The 12,944-nt window shown below is 40.2% G+C and overlaps 1 protein-coding gene across 15 annotated transcripts in view; it reads right to left on the reverse strand.

Annotated features, from left to right (window-relative positions):
- Nucleotides 1–12,944, reverse strand: part of Grb10 (growth factor receptor bound protein 10) — a 122,429-nt gene that overhangs the window by 62,015 nt on the left and 47,470 nt on the right. For all 15 annotated transcript variants that reach the window (XM_075944372.1, XM_075944366.1, XM_075944362.1 and 12 more), the window contains one exon: nt 5,364–5,442. Coding sequence is in view for 8 of the 15 variants with exons in the window: in XM_075944362.1 (XP_075800477.1) it covers nt 5,364–5,442 (79 nt within the window). In the remaining 7 variants the exon portion in view is untranslated. The remainder of the gene's footprint in view (nt 1–5,363; nt 5,443–12,944) is intronic.

Below are 12,944 nucleotides of genomic sequence, written 5' to 3' on the forward strand. Positions count from 1 at the left end.
GTGAGAGTCTTCATGCTTTCAGGCAACAATTCTTTACTAAGACACTGCATTACTCCTCCCCCAACACTTTTTGTTACTTAATTGGCCTCAACTTAACTATAGGATAGAATGTATCATGGGATTCATCTTCTTAACCAATTACAGGTACAGTTAGTTGTGGTTGTAGGCATTTCCTTCCTGCCACAACTTTTCTCTGTTGTACTTAGTTTTGCATGGTTCATTTCTAGATGTCTGCTCTAGTGCTACCTCTACCTGCCTTGAATGAGCCACATCGCTTCCTTTCTGTTAAGAACCCTTGCTATCTGACCATAACACAGCCACCTATCAACTTCATTCTTCAGGTTTCTCCTGGCCATTATCGTCTTGCTCTTCTAGCTAAAGTTAGGAAACTTTTGTCACGGCAACCCAAAACTCTGCTGGGAATTTCATGGCATCCACAACTAAGGCAAAGATAAATTTGGGAAGATGTAATCATCTTCCCTGCTATATATCGTCTCATCCATCAGCACAAAATCTGCTTCTCCTCTATGGCATTAGACTCTAGTGGTTTCACACAGCAGCTGGTAATCTTGTTGAATTCACTCATCCTGGGTATCTTATAATTTTTACTACTCTTATACTTGGGATTTCTTTCTATACTGTATTTTATGCTTGTTTCCTATTGATAAACAGGAATACTATTATATTTTTACTGGTTCTGGATTGTTTTGAAACAAATTATATAGCTGAGGCTCCTTTAAACTTATTATCCTCTTGCTTTCAACTATCTAATGATGGATTCTACCCATGTGTCACCATCCCTGGCACATGCTTTTAAGTATAACTCTTTTTTTCCCTTAAAATGCACATTGCTGTTTAGCCTGCATGTACGTCTGTATGAGGGAATTGGATCCACTGGAACTTGAGTTACAGACGGTTGTGAGCTGCCATGTCGGTGCTCAGAACTGAACTCGGATCCTCTGGAAGAATGGTCAATGCTCTTAACCACTGAGCTATCTCTCCAGCCCCTTAAGTATAACTCTTAATCATGTTAAAAGTTTCCCACTATTCTAAACATGATTTTTTCTTTGGATAATCACATTTGCAGCTAAGTGAAGGGCTTCTTTCTTCTTATGTTTACAGTCTTAATACAAGTGGCTCAGATCTTGACTGATTCTGGGTTATCCAGGACACAACTATTATTTCCTCATGCGTTAATTCTTTTTTTCTGTGATCAAATGCTTGAAAAGAACCAACTTACAAGAGGAAGAGCTTACTGAGGCTTATTGCTTGAAGGGACAATCTACCATGGCTGGTGGCAGGAGCAAAGACTGTACATATCATACTTCAAGGCCTGCTCCCAGTAACCTATTTTCTCTAGTGAGGCGTTGCCTTTAGAGGTCCCACATCCTTCAAAATAGCACCACCATCTATGGCCAACTATTCAAATACAGAAGCCCATGGGAAGCACTTCACACTCAAATCACAGCTCCAATGTATGACAAATGCTGTGGCTTTCTGACCGTCCACTTGAAGGAAATACGCAGGTTATTTTGTAACCCTGTTGGTCAGTTCTCTACTATAATGAGTGGGGACGAGTACTAAATACTCTTTTTTTCTGCCAATATATTATCACTTGCTTTCCCTTTAGTCTTGTAACATGTTTGCTGTATTCACCCCAGCTTATGATAATAAAATCATCTCTGCATTACTATAGCTAACCCAACTTGGGTAGAATATTTAAGACTCAACTAAAGAATCTGATTAACTACTGAGTTATTTATACTTTAAAAATATGTTAACATGTGAAACAGGCCTATAATTTTGACTTCTGGTACTATCTCAAATATAAACCTGTTTTCCGTAGGACCGTTCTTGTGCCTATCTCTCTGAAACAATCTGCATAGACAGACATTACTTGTTCCTCCAATATTTTGTAATATTCACCTGTAAAACTGCGTAGCTATTGTTGAAGGAAGAGTCTTGATCATTGGCTCCATTTCCTCAACAGTTATTTAAGATTTTTCTATTTTAGGTATTAGGTTTGAGCTCAGTGGTGGAGCATTTGCCTGGTATGCCCAGGGCCCTAGAGGCTCAACCACCAGCACTACATATAAACAAAGATTTATCTATTTCAAGAGCAGATATGCTTTGACACCACTGCAATACATTCCCTCTGTTTCCACATTTACAGTTCAAGGTTTTCTCCCTTTTAAACCTCTATCCTGTACTAACATGGGTTGCTCTCACACATGTCTGGGCACTGTGTTATATTCTTTATGTATTTATTAACACAAAGGACTAGCTTTGACTTCATTATTGTCTGTTGCTCTATTCTTATTTCAACGAGTTTCTATTTTAGTCTTTCTAATTTCTTTCTTTGAAATTCTTAGATTTATTCAATTCACACTCTTCTAGTTTCAATGACTCTTCTTTCTGGAACACATTAGTTAAGATCTGCACACCACGTTAGCTGTATGACAGACTAACTAGTTGCCATGTAGTCACGTTCATTCCATTCTAAATGACTGGTATTCCCACCGTGCAGTTCATGAGTGAAATTAGGATGTGTTTTAAAGTGTCTACAAACATGTTTACATGCTTTGTTTTGAACTTTTTGTGTTGACGTTTGATTTAATCACACTAGGTCAAAGAACAAGGCTTGCATGAAATGATTGCTTAAAATTTACTGCAACTTTCCATAGATGGTCAACTTTTCAAAAAATGCTACAGGTTCAGAGAAGAGTCTACAGTGTCTGGTGGGCAGGTTTGGAGGTGAATCTCAAATGTGAGTCTGTGAATATATGGATATTTTTTCTTCTTTTCTATATGACATTGTTTGATTTTTAAAAAATGTATTCTTGTTTTTCCCAGTAAGTCAGAAACTATAGATATGTGCTCTTTTAGTGAGTACTGTCAACTTGTAGCTGCACTTAATATCTTCAAACGGACTATTAAGTTTACCTTTTCTTACGGTCACAAGTTATTCCACATTTTATTTCTCAAAACTAGAGCCTTTTCACATTTGACTCACAGTCCCCAAAGACTCCCAATATGTGAATATGTGGTGTTCACTTTGTTCCCATTTCAACCATCTGCATGGCCCTGAACTCAACACCATGCTAGTTTCTCTCCATTGCACCATTTCCTGTTTGCCATGTTTTCCTCGGTGCTCATATTCTCCTTTCCTGAAGTACCACTTTTAAATACTAAAAATCAAAACCAGGGTCTGTGCCAGCTAAGTAAGAGCTCTACCACCGAGTTAGGATGTTTCTCTAGCTCTGAATATTCTTTGAATGAGGCTGACCAGTAACTTGTTTTCTGAAGAACCAGCTGAAAAATTTTTACTGTGTCTTTACTAGGAAGGCTACACTGGTATAAAACTCTAGATGAATAGTTATCTTTCCCTCAGTGCTTTGAAAGTAAATCATATTATCTGACATTTATTGTGCCCAAGTTGGTTATCAGTGTCATGGTGTGTTAGGACATCTATTTCTTCCCTTCAGAACTTTCTTGGCTTCCATTACTTTGAACTAATCTCTATTTGTCTTTGTTGGTTCTATGGCTGTACTGCCATGTTTTCTTTTGGTTTTTCTTTGTTTTTTCCTGTGTTACATGCTATGGGAAAAGAAAGACTAACAACAGCCAATGTCACAGGTGTGCTTAAAGGGAAAAACTCTCTCAGGGCAATAAGCCGTCGAATTCAATATAAAAACGTGGTTCTTTTCCATTGAAGCTCTGTTTCAGATGCTGTGACACAGTGGAGTCCTAGCTTCCACTGGCTGCTATATAAGAGACATGAAGAGCTCTCTTTAGGGGGCCAGCTCTGCCCACTGTCTACACGGCAGTTGAGAGTAGAATGTAAAGATAATAGATAATTCTTTTAGATTGATTACTAATTTTATGATAAAAGGGTTAAGCACAGACTTCTGTTTGAACATCTCAACCTCAGTGAGCTCATTCATCAGTGGCACGGTGTGCTGAGTCAAACCAGCCTTCACAAACAGGTACTTTTTCATTTACATTATCTCACTGGAAAATTTTCTGAAGTGTGAGCCTGAGTTTGTTTGTCAAAGACAATCCTGGCTCTTTTATGAGCTGCCTAATGCTTGAGAAAACACTTATTTGATTACATGGTACACTTCAGTGTTTACTTTTTGCTAAATGTCATCCTCATTTTCATTAAACAATTTAAAACAATCTGATTACTCCAATTACCAGCTCAAAAACATATGGTTTCTTGACTTACACTTACTTACCTGGAGCCCAGCAATGGCCAGGTGAGTTTCCCCAGACCCACATCAAGGTCAGTGGCTTCATTCTTGATCAGAATTTCCATTTCTTAGATCTAACTTACCAAATTACTTTCATATTCATTTACAGACATTGTCTTCTTCCCCATAGACACCCTCTCAGAAATTTAACAATATAGAAGGAACAAGAAAAGGGAAAAGAAAAAAAAGGGGAGGAGAGATGCCTAGAGTACATGCATATAAAACTAGCATAACTGAAAATACAAAATTACCCAAATATAAAGGATTCTGCTGTGGAGTTACCCAACAGAAAACCCAGCAGTTCCCAGGGTGAAAGGACACTCAGAAGGTAAAAGAGAGGCTCCTCCTGTGGAGGGACCCCAACAGGCAATGGCCAGTTGCATTTATGTAGAACTCGGTGCCCTAGCAAAGTCAGAGGTGAATCCCAGCTAATTCACACAAATCATAATTTAACCTTTGATTCACTGAAGTTTGCTCATTGAAAGGAAATATGTAATGATATATATGCTGGATTTTATTGGTCTGAAGAGAAAAAGAGGATGCTAGAATCTTATTTTCTTGATGGCAAGATTTCTGTATCCCCAGGATTCACATTTATATATTGAACCAAGCATAGATCAAAAATACTGGGAAAAAAATTTCACCTATATTAAATGGATACATGTTTTATCCCCCATGTCATGATGTCCCCAAACAACACAGCGTGACAAGTGTTTCAAAAGTGTCATACTAGAGAATGATAAGCATTTTAACAAGGATGTACAGTGCATGGGATGAGCACAGGCTCCAGGTTTTATCACTTTTAATTTCTTCTTCTTCTTTTTTTTAATAACAAGGTTTCTCTGTAGCTTTGGAGCCTGTTCTTTTGGAACTAGCTCTTGTAGACCAGGCTGGCCTTGAACTCACAGAGGCGAATCTTCGCCTGCCTCTGCCTCCCAAGTGCTGGGATTAAAGGTGTGTGCCACCATTGCCTGGCGGTTTTAGTACACTTGATACTAATGACTCAGTCCCTTTCACACTGTCCTATATACAGGGTACCCTGGAGCCTCATGGGCACCAAGGACCACTACGAAGTTCTCACAGAGCTGCACAGTTACAGTCAGTTCTTACCTGGTTGGCTTCTCGATTGAGATGAAAACCCAGTCCGGGCTAGGTTTTGTGGTTTAGAAGATGACTGCCCCACTTTGTCCTAAAAAAAAAAAAAAAAAGACAACAGAGTGAAAGGAGGTACTGCACCCACCACCAATTTCTCTCTTGCTCAGTTCCTTCTTTCAATTTCTTCCTTTCTTTTTTACAGTCTTAAATGACAGGTAGAAACGTGCTGTGGAAGGGAAACCAACCATGGCAAACGGTGATCTGTTGTCAAGGGAGCTAGCAGGGGCTCCTTTTATTTTTTTTTGTTGTAGATTTCCCCGAAAAGTAATTTAAAAAGGACAACTGCTGACTGCTCAGCTTGGGCAATGAATGTCAATAATCAACACTCTATGGAGCACATGGCACTTTCTAGAATTGCTGGGTAAGCAATCTTGGACTTCCTGGGTCAGAACAATCCAGTCAGGGACCATAAGGTGTTCCTTGCCAACACAGGCTGAGGAGCGCAGCGCAGGTCGAATGAAGATAATGTTTTAGGCAGAAATTAAAACAGCAGATCCAAAATTTTAGAAAAAAAACATCTTCATAGAAACATCTTAAGTCAATGAAAGAAACATTACAATATGGGTAGGAATATGCCATTTTATATTCGCACGCTTACAAAAAAGTGACTAACTCTTGGTAGTAAGATGTTAACTACCTCTTACAAATCTGCAAAATCTGTGAACATTTTGAAATCACATACTATTTCTGTAATTAGAAAGGTTTTGAACTGTGCCAAAGGAACAGTGTGTTCATTTAAGTATACTTAATAAAAATATATAGTCACAAGCAGAGCACAGATTTCTTTCACTTACAGTGGGATCATGCCCCACTAAATTCATCATAAACACACAATATCTGAGGTGAATAGGGCATTGAGCACATCCATCCGACGCCACGTTGTGCTAGGGACATGGCAGACTATGGAGTACTTCTTGTTTCTCTGTGACCATGAGGCTCAACACTGCATGAACTATGACACATACTCACTGCCCTGCATACCAAGACAGCATCATACGACGGTATTAGTCCAGAAAAAGATTCAAGTTGAAAATTCAAAATCCCTGTGCTGAATGCATATTGCTTTTACACAATCATAATGTCAAAAACTTTCTAAGCAAAACAATCATAGATTGGGGAATGATCATCTACAATTGATAAAACCTATTGTACAAATAACAACTGTACCTATTCATTGTTTCAAGAATGCCAAGCTACTGTAGCATGAGAATCTTACTCTGCTAGTGTCAAGGATATTTTAGAATATACAGTTGGCCTTCTGTGCTTTTGCTTATGTATTCAACCAACTAAACTGAAAATGTTAGGAAAACATGCTTTGGTATGTGACTATGAGTAAATAAAAAACTTATAATTTCTCCAGTAGGCAGCATCTTGTTTCAAAAGAAAATAATGGATTACTGCAAGGTCTGTTGGGTTTCTCGGAATCTGACCACAGGTAACAAGTTGCTTATAGGACTGTGGCACCGTCAATAATATCAATAGGAAAGGTGATGAAAAATAGAGAAGTTATACTGGTCCAATTTTTTTAAATTTCTTTAAGTTACTCTTTAATTTTTGCTTTATCCTGTGGTGTTTCTATGTATTTCTTCATAGAACTAGAGCTGAACTCATGGTTTAAATAAGAAGCTTGCTACTCTATTAAATTCACAGAGCAAATCTCAGTAGCACATCTCAAATGCAAGCCTGGCAAGCTTGAGTTCTTGCTCTTCCAGGCAGGGTGCAGCTTCACATCACCATTTCCAGCACAACAGGGCTGTCCATAGAGGAGGACATGGAAAGCTGGCTCAACACCCCTCACTCAGTCCTTCCTGCCAAATCACCTCACGGTCTAGGAAGAGCACATTGCTTTCGCAAAGGTGTCGGAGTGGTGGGGCATGGGTCTGCAGCCATACTTCACATCAGTGTGTAAAATGAAGAGCTAAGGTAAGATCCACACTGGGCTTCAGAACACTGCCGTGTGCGCGCGCGCACAAGAGAGTGCCTTGAGGAAGAGATACCAAAGGCCAGCTCACCAAAGGCACTCACAAACATACTTCAAAGGAAGAAAAGTTGCCTCCATACTTTCTCCAAGGAAAACCCACTGAAATCAAAACAAAATCCCAAGAACTGACGCCTACCTCCTTCCCCTCAAAAGAAATTATTTTAGAATTTGTTAAAATATGAAGAAAAAAATAAGATAAACCCCACTCTAATCACATACCAAAGTATTTAGCCTATCTGTATCCCAAAGATTATTTTTTAAAGAAGAAACATATGTATACAAATAAAATGTCTGTATTACTTGCAGAGAATGTATGTTTTTGGAATCACATGGACAATATGATCCTAGTTGTTAAAGAAGGGATATACAATCATATTTAAGTAATCTCTGACATAGTTTGGTCAACACATGTAACCACCATTGGATGAATCTCTTCAGAGATATAGCATTCCTCGCTGCATAGATATTAATTTATTTGGCCAGTGTTCTGCTGATGAATATATAGACTTCTATGAATACTTAAATCCAACTTGTATCTAAGATGTTCCACTAAGGCCCATCTGTTGAAAGGGAGGAATCTGGTAACAGGAGAAAGAGAGAGATGTTACAGATGTCATCTGACCAAATGGTATTAGCCAGTTTTCTGTTAATATAGCAAACACCCGAGATAACAATCTTAACTTACTATGAGAAAAGGTTTTTTTTTTAATTTTTTTTTTTTGAGGAAAGGTTTTAATCTGATTCAGTTGTCAAGGTTCAGTCTACAACTGGTTGGCTTCAATGTATCTGGGTACCTGGTGGCAACAGCAGCGAGTACATGGTGATCAGCTTACCTCATGGTCAGGGTTTTTGAGAAAATGGAAAAAGAGAGCCAGATACATAGAAGCCCTCTTCTTGAGGGCAGGCCCCCAGAGACTTAACCATCCCTACCTAGGCCTGACCCCTCAAAGGTTCCACTACCTCCCAATAGTGCCACCCTGGAAAGCAAACCCTTAACATGAGCCTTAGTTCAATAAATAACTTGCAAACGACAGCACTATTTGTTACCCAATCCTTGTTTTGCCTACTCTAGGTTGCTGTGCACACACATACACGAATGCACGCATGCATGCACACATACACCTTCTTTTAAGCCCCTACTCATCAGTTCCGCACATCTGTCTGCTCTTGGGCTGACACCCTGCATTTTCCACTTGCACAGCCTGCCAACAGGTTTTATCATCAGCAGAGTATTTCCTTTCTTGCTTCTTTTACATGAACATCTTAGTCATTTTCTTCCAAGCAAACTTCTGAGCCAGGAAAGATTTAATACAGGTTTAGAAAAGTCACAGGACACATAGCTTCATTCAGTATAGACTGTATGTCTGCTAGAAGCTATACCATACAACCCAGGTATGTAGGGACCTCAATCAGTTAGCTTTGTATAACCACACTTTAAGATGTTTATACAGTGATAACATTGCCTAAGAATTCATTTCTTAAAACGTATCCATGATATGAGTTTAACTTTTAAAGTTTGCTTAAAATATTAAAATGTCTCATCTGAAATATATCTTTGAATGAGTGTTTCTATCACTCATGGAAATACCACTATTGGACCCTTAGCCTGGAAGCAGTTCACAAGGATGCTAGGAAACATTCATCAAGATATACAAGCCTACCATTTCTAAGACTGGAAGGGTCTGGGTTCTCATGTCACAGATCTCGAATAGTTTTGATTAAATATATCCGTTCGCAATGGACATGGCCCTACCTGATAGCATCTAGCTACATCCTATGAATACTTAAGTCTGAGACTCATTCATACACTCAACACACCATTTTCCCCGAGACGTCTCAGAAATCACAAGCGAACAGGGCTATATAGACATACCTTCTTAGAACTAGGAAGAAAAAAGATATACCATGTTGTTAAATGTTTGAGACAGAAAATTATTATTTGGTATAAGTATGGAACCAAATATTACATAGGACTTGACCTAAACATTATTTGTAGTTTATCTACAGCTTCACTAGGCAGTCTCTACTTTTATCTGACAACATTCATGTCTGTCTCAAGCACTGTTTAAAATGTGATGCAGTCACGAAATCCCACGAAGAAGTGCATGTGTTTGTAAAATCCCCAGATGAAAAAATAGAAAGTCATCTTTTAAAATTAAATAGGTTAGAGCTTCAGACAAGAATTCTGTTTCCTGCCGGGCGGTGGTGGCGCACGCCTTTAATCCCAGCATTTGGGAGGCAGAGGCAGGCGGATCTCTGTGAGTTCGAGACCAGCCTGGTCTACAAGAGCTAGTTCCAGGACAGGCTCCAAAACCACAGAATTCTGTTCCCTCGAGAAGTCAAGAAGACTTGACTCAAAATGAGTGACCCTTAGCTGAAATGCCTGGGACCAACAGTTTCTCCTTTCTTTTCTTTTTCTTTTTTTTTTTTTTGAGAATGTGTGCATGGATATATTGATAGATCTTAGGGATGCAATTCAGCTCTAAACATGAATTCAGTTATGTTTCATACATGTCTTTTCCTCACAGCATCCTTAATGCAATACTTTTATTAATTGTATGCAGGTTCAGGGAGTAGATTTGACAATTGTGGCCTTATGTTTTGCTTGTTTGTTTGTTTTTTCCCCTAAAGTTTTTAATTTTAGAATAGCTCAGGTTTCAGGATTTTCAACTGGGAACAGCCAACCTGTGTATTAAAAATCATGGCATTTGTAAAATGAAATCAACCCCACCCCCAAAGGCAGCCGAGTAAAGTTACCTACTGACTGTGGCATTGACACCCAGAAGGTCAAGAGCAAATGTCTGCCCGCCATTCCGAGGCAAACAATGTCATGTTGCCAGGAGCAAGGGAATGAACAGCGAGGCCAGACTAAAGGTTTCCTCTTCAGGTTAGTTTCTGTTTATCTGTGTGTCTGCTTCCTAGCCTCCTGGCCTCCACGAAGATAGAACTGGGCAGGGGAAAGAGAGGGTGGCCTTGTGGTCACTGCCTCCCTCATGAGCAGGAGGCCCGGGTGCTTGAGAGGAAAGCTACGATTATTTTCTGAAGGCCAGGTTAATAGCAAATACTTTTCAGACTATGGTTCTTAATTACTATGCTGTCTGCCTCCAGAAAAAGGTGGGAGGGTTGGGAGTGTGTTCCAAAAGTTCTTTACCTGAAACCATCAAGGGCACTTTCTTAGTTAGTGCTGGACCTTCTCAGATCCATGTGGTTTTGGAAGTACTTGCTCAAGTCCAAGTCTGCCCTGCCAAGCAGATCGAAGTAGAAACATGCCTTTGTGAAAACAGGAAAAGCCCACCCTCTCTTGGGTGGCCCAATCTGGGACACTGCACTAAATGATGAAATGGGACTCACACAAAACACTGAAATTGGTGAAAAAGGACAGTGAAGATGGTCAGCTCCCTTCTGTCTCTGCATTAAGAGAGTAAGATGGTGCCTGGGTTGCATGATCACATCCCTGGGCCTTTAGTTTCACAAAATGGTGGCCAACAGAGCAAGGTAAGCCAGGGAGGGATAAGGGCTGGTTGGGGTTGTTGTCTTGATTGACTATGTTTCATAAACCATCTATCAGCTTGCTGTGTGAAAGCTCCTTAGCGATTCTTGTTGGTCAAAGCCTGGGGCCAACCTTCTCTCCTCTTGACTGTTCTCAGCTTCTACAATAACCCTCTCCCTTCCGCTCCAGCACACTCCTGAGACCCTGGTCTCATAAGCAAGCATTTAACTTCTTCCACTCTATTGATCAAGAGCCCAGGTGTTTCAAAGCTTGGGGGAAGTGACTTGGGGAAGGAGGACATGTGTCAGGGGTGGGTGTGGAACCCAATTCAGGGGAAAGGCCAGTATCTACTATGCACTGACCACCTACCTACTTGCTGTCATCCCTCCATAATGTCTTGGTTTAAAACCAACCTTTGACCATCTTCCCACTTGGGGACATCTGTTGAGATGGTACCATCTCACCATGATGGAGTCCTCACCAGAGTCTTCACAAGGTGATTCTTCTGAAGAGAGTACATGAGCTCCCGTAGTGTTGGGTTTTAATTGTGTTATTATAAATGCAGTCAAAGTTGTGAGAAGATTTAAACTGAGAGGCAGGGGTGGGGGAAACAAAGGGACTTTGCCCAGTTGTGCAGTACATAATCCATGAGTGTGAGCTCATGAGTTCTCTACAGTTGAAGATGTCACTGTACCTATTTTCCCGAAAGTGCCTGAAGTATCACACAACATGGTGAAAGCGGTAATAGGCACTCTTAACTTCTCTTCCAGTAAGATGTACAAAATCAGACCTCCCAATGACTAGAACACTAACTACAAATGAGCTGGAGGTATGCTTTTGCCCCACATGGTCCTGCCTGCTTAGATGCCACACTTTATAACCATGTAAAGGCAAAGGAAGGGAGAGCAAAGACATGTCAATCCAGCATAAAGCCCAGCCAGAACAGTTTCGAAGAGTCTGAAGGAGAGAAGAAAAGCTCAGCATGCCAGCTGTCTCTATCAAGGAGTGAGGGCAATACTTTTTATCTGTAATGGTGCCAATTACACTTTTTGCTTATGATACTATTTATATAAGCTGCTGAGTCTATCATGAAAACGTTTGGATCATTTCTGGCCAGACTTCAAAAAACTTGTCTCATATATGCATATACATGAATATATACGTGACAAAAAGGTAAGCATGTGTGTATGCACATGCATCTTCACACACACGTGTGTGTATATGTGCTCAAGTTTTCACTTTAATCTTCCCACTAACCTAAATTCGTTAACTAGGCACAGAAAAGCCCTAGTATCCCACATTTGGCATTTCTGCAACATAACTACCTCCAAAGGAGGCTATTTTAGACATCAGCAAAAGCAACTTTGGATTGCTTAACTTTAACACCTCTTCTGCTATGTTACTCACACACACATCAGATTGAGTTATTCATGGTAGAGTTTGTCAATGTTTCATATTTTAAACACCTACACTGAGATGTTACATAGCATACACTTCCTCTGTTGGACGTGTACAATCTAGTGAGTACTGCTATCAAGACAGAGCGTACAACCCTCACCAGGTTCTAATTTTAGAATATTTCCATCACCCTCCAAAGAAATCTCATGTCCAGGGCCTGTCAATCTTGACAAATGGTTTTCCCAAAATAAAATGTCTTTGCCAAGTCAGTTTTATTCCTGGTTTTAGATCCGGTATTCCCATATCAAGGAGGCAGCTTGGCCTTAAGGTGAAGGACACTGGCTCTAGAATTTCTGCAGATGAGCAGTTACGTGACCTTGGGGAAGACTCCACAACCTAAATCATGCCCATAAGAGCTCCTCAAAGCAAATGTCAGCAGCTGCTTTCACTACAACCACTGGTGTGCCATGTCTCCCTCCTCTACCTCTTGCTTCTCCAGCACCACCTCTCCTGAAATACCACCATCACCACTTGAGTTCACTTCTTCCTCCACCTTCTCCACCACCACCACCACCTCTCCTCCATGACTTCTCCCAAGCCTCCCCCATTTTTCACCCGATCACCCTCACCTCTTCCACTTCTACTACCTCCAGCATCCTTCCAGCTT

This window comes from Microtus pennsylvanicus, chromosome 12, assembly GCF_037038515.1.
Source record: "Microtus pennsylvanicus isolate mMicPen1 chromosome 12, mMicPen1.hap1, whole genome shotgun sequence".
Lineage (NCBI taxonomy): Eukaryota > Metazoa > Chordata > Mammalia > Rodentia > Cricetidae > Microtus > Microtus pennsylvanicus.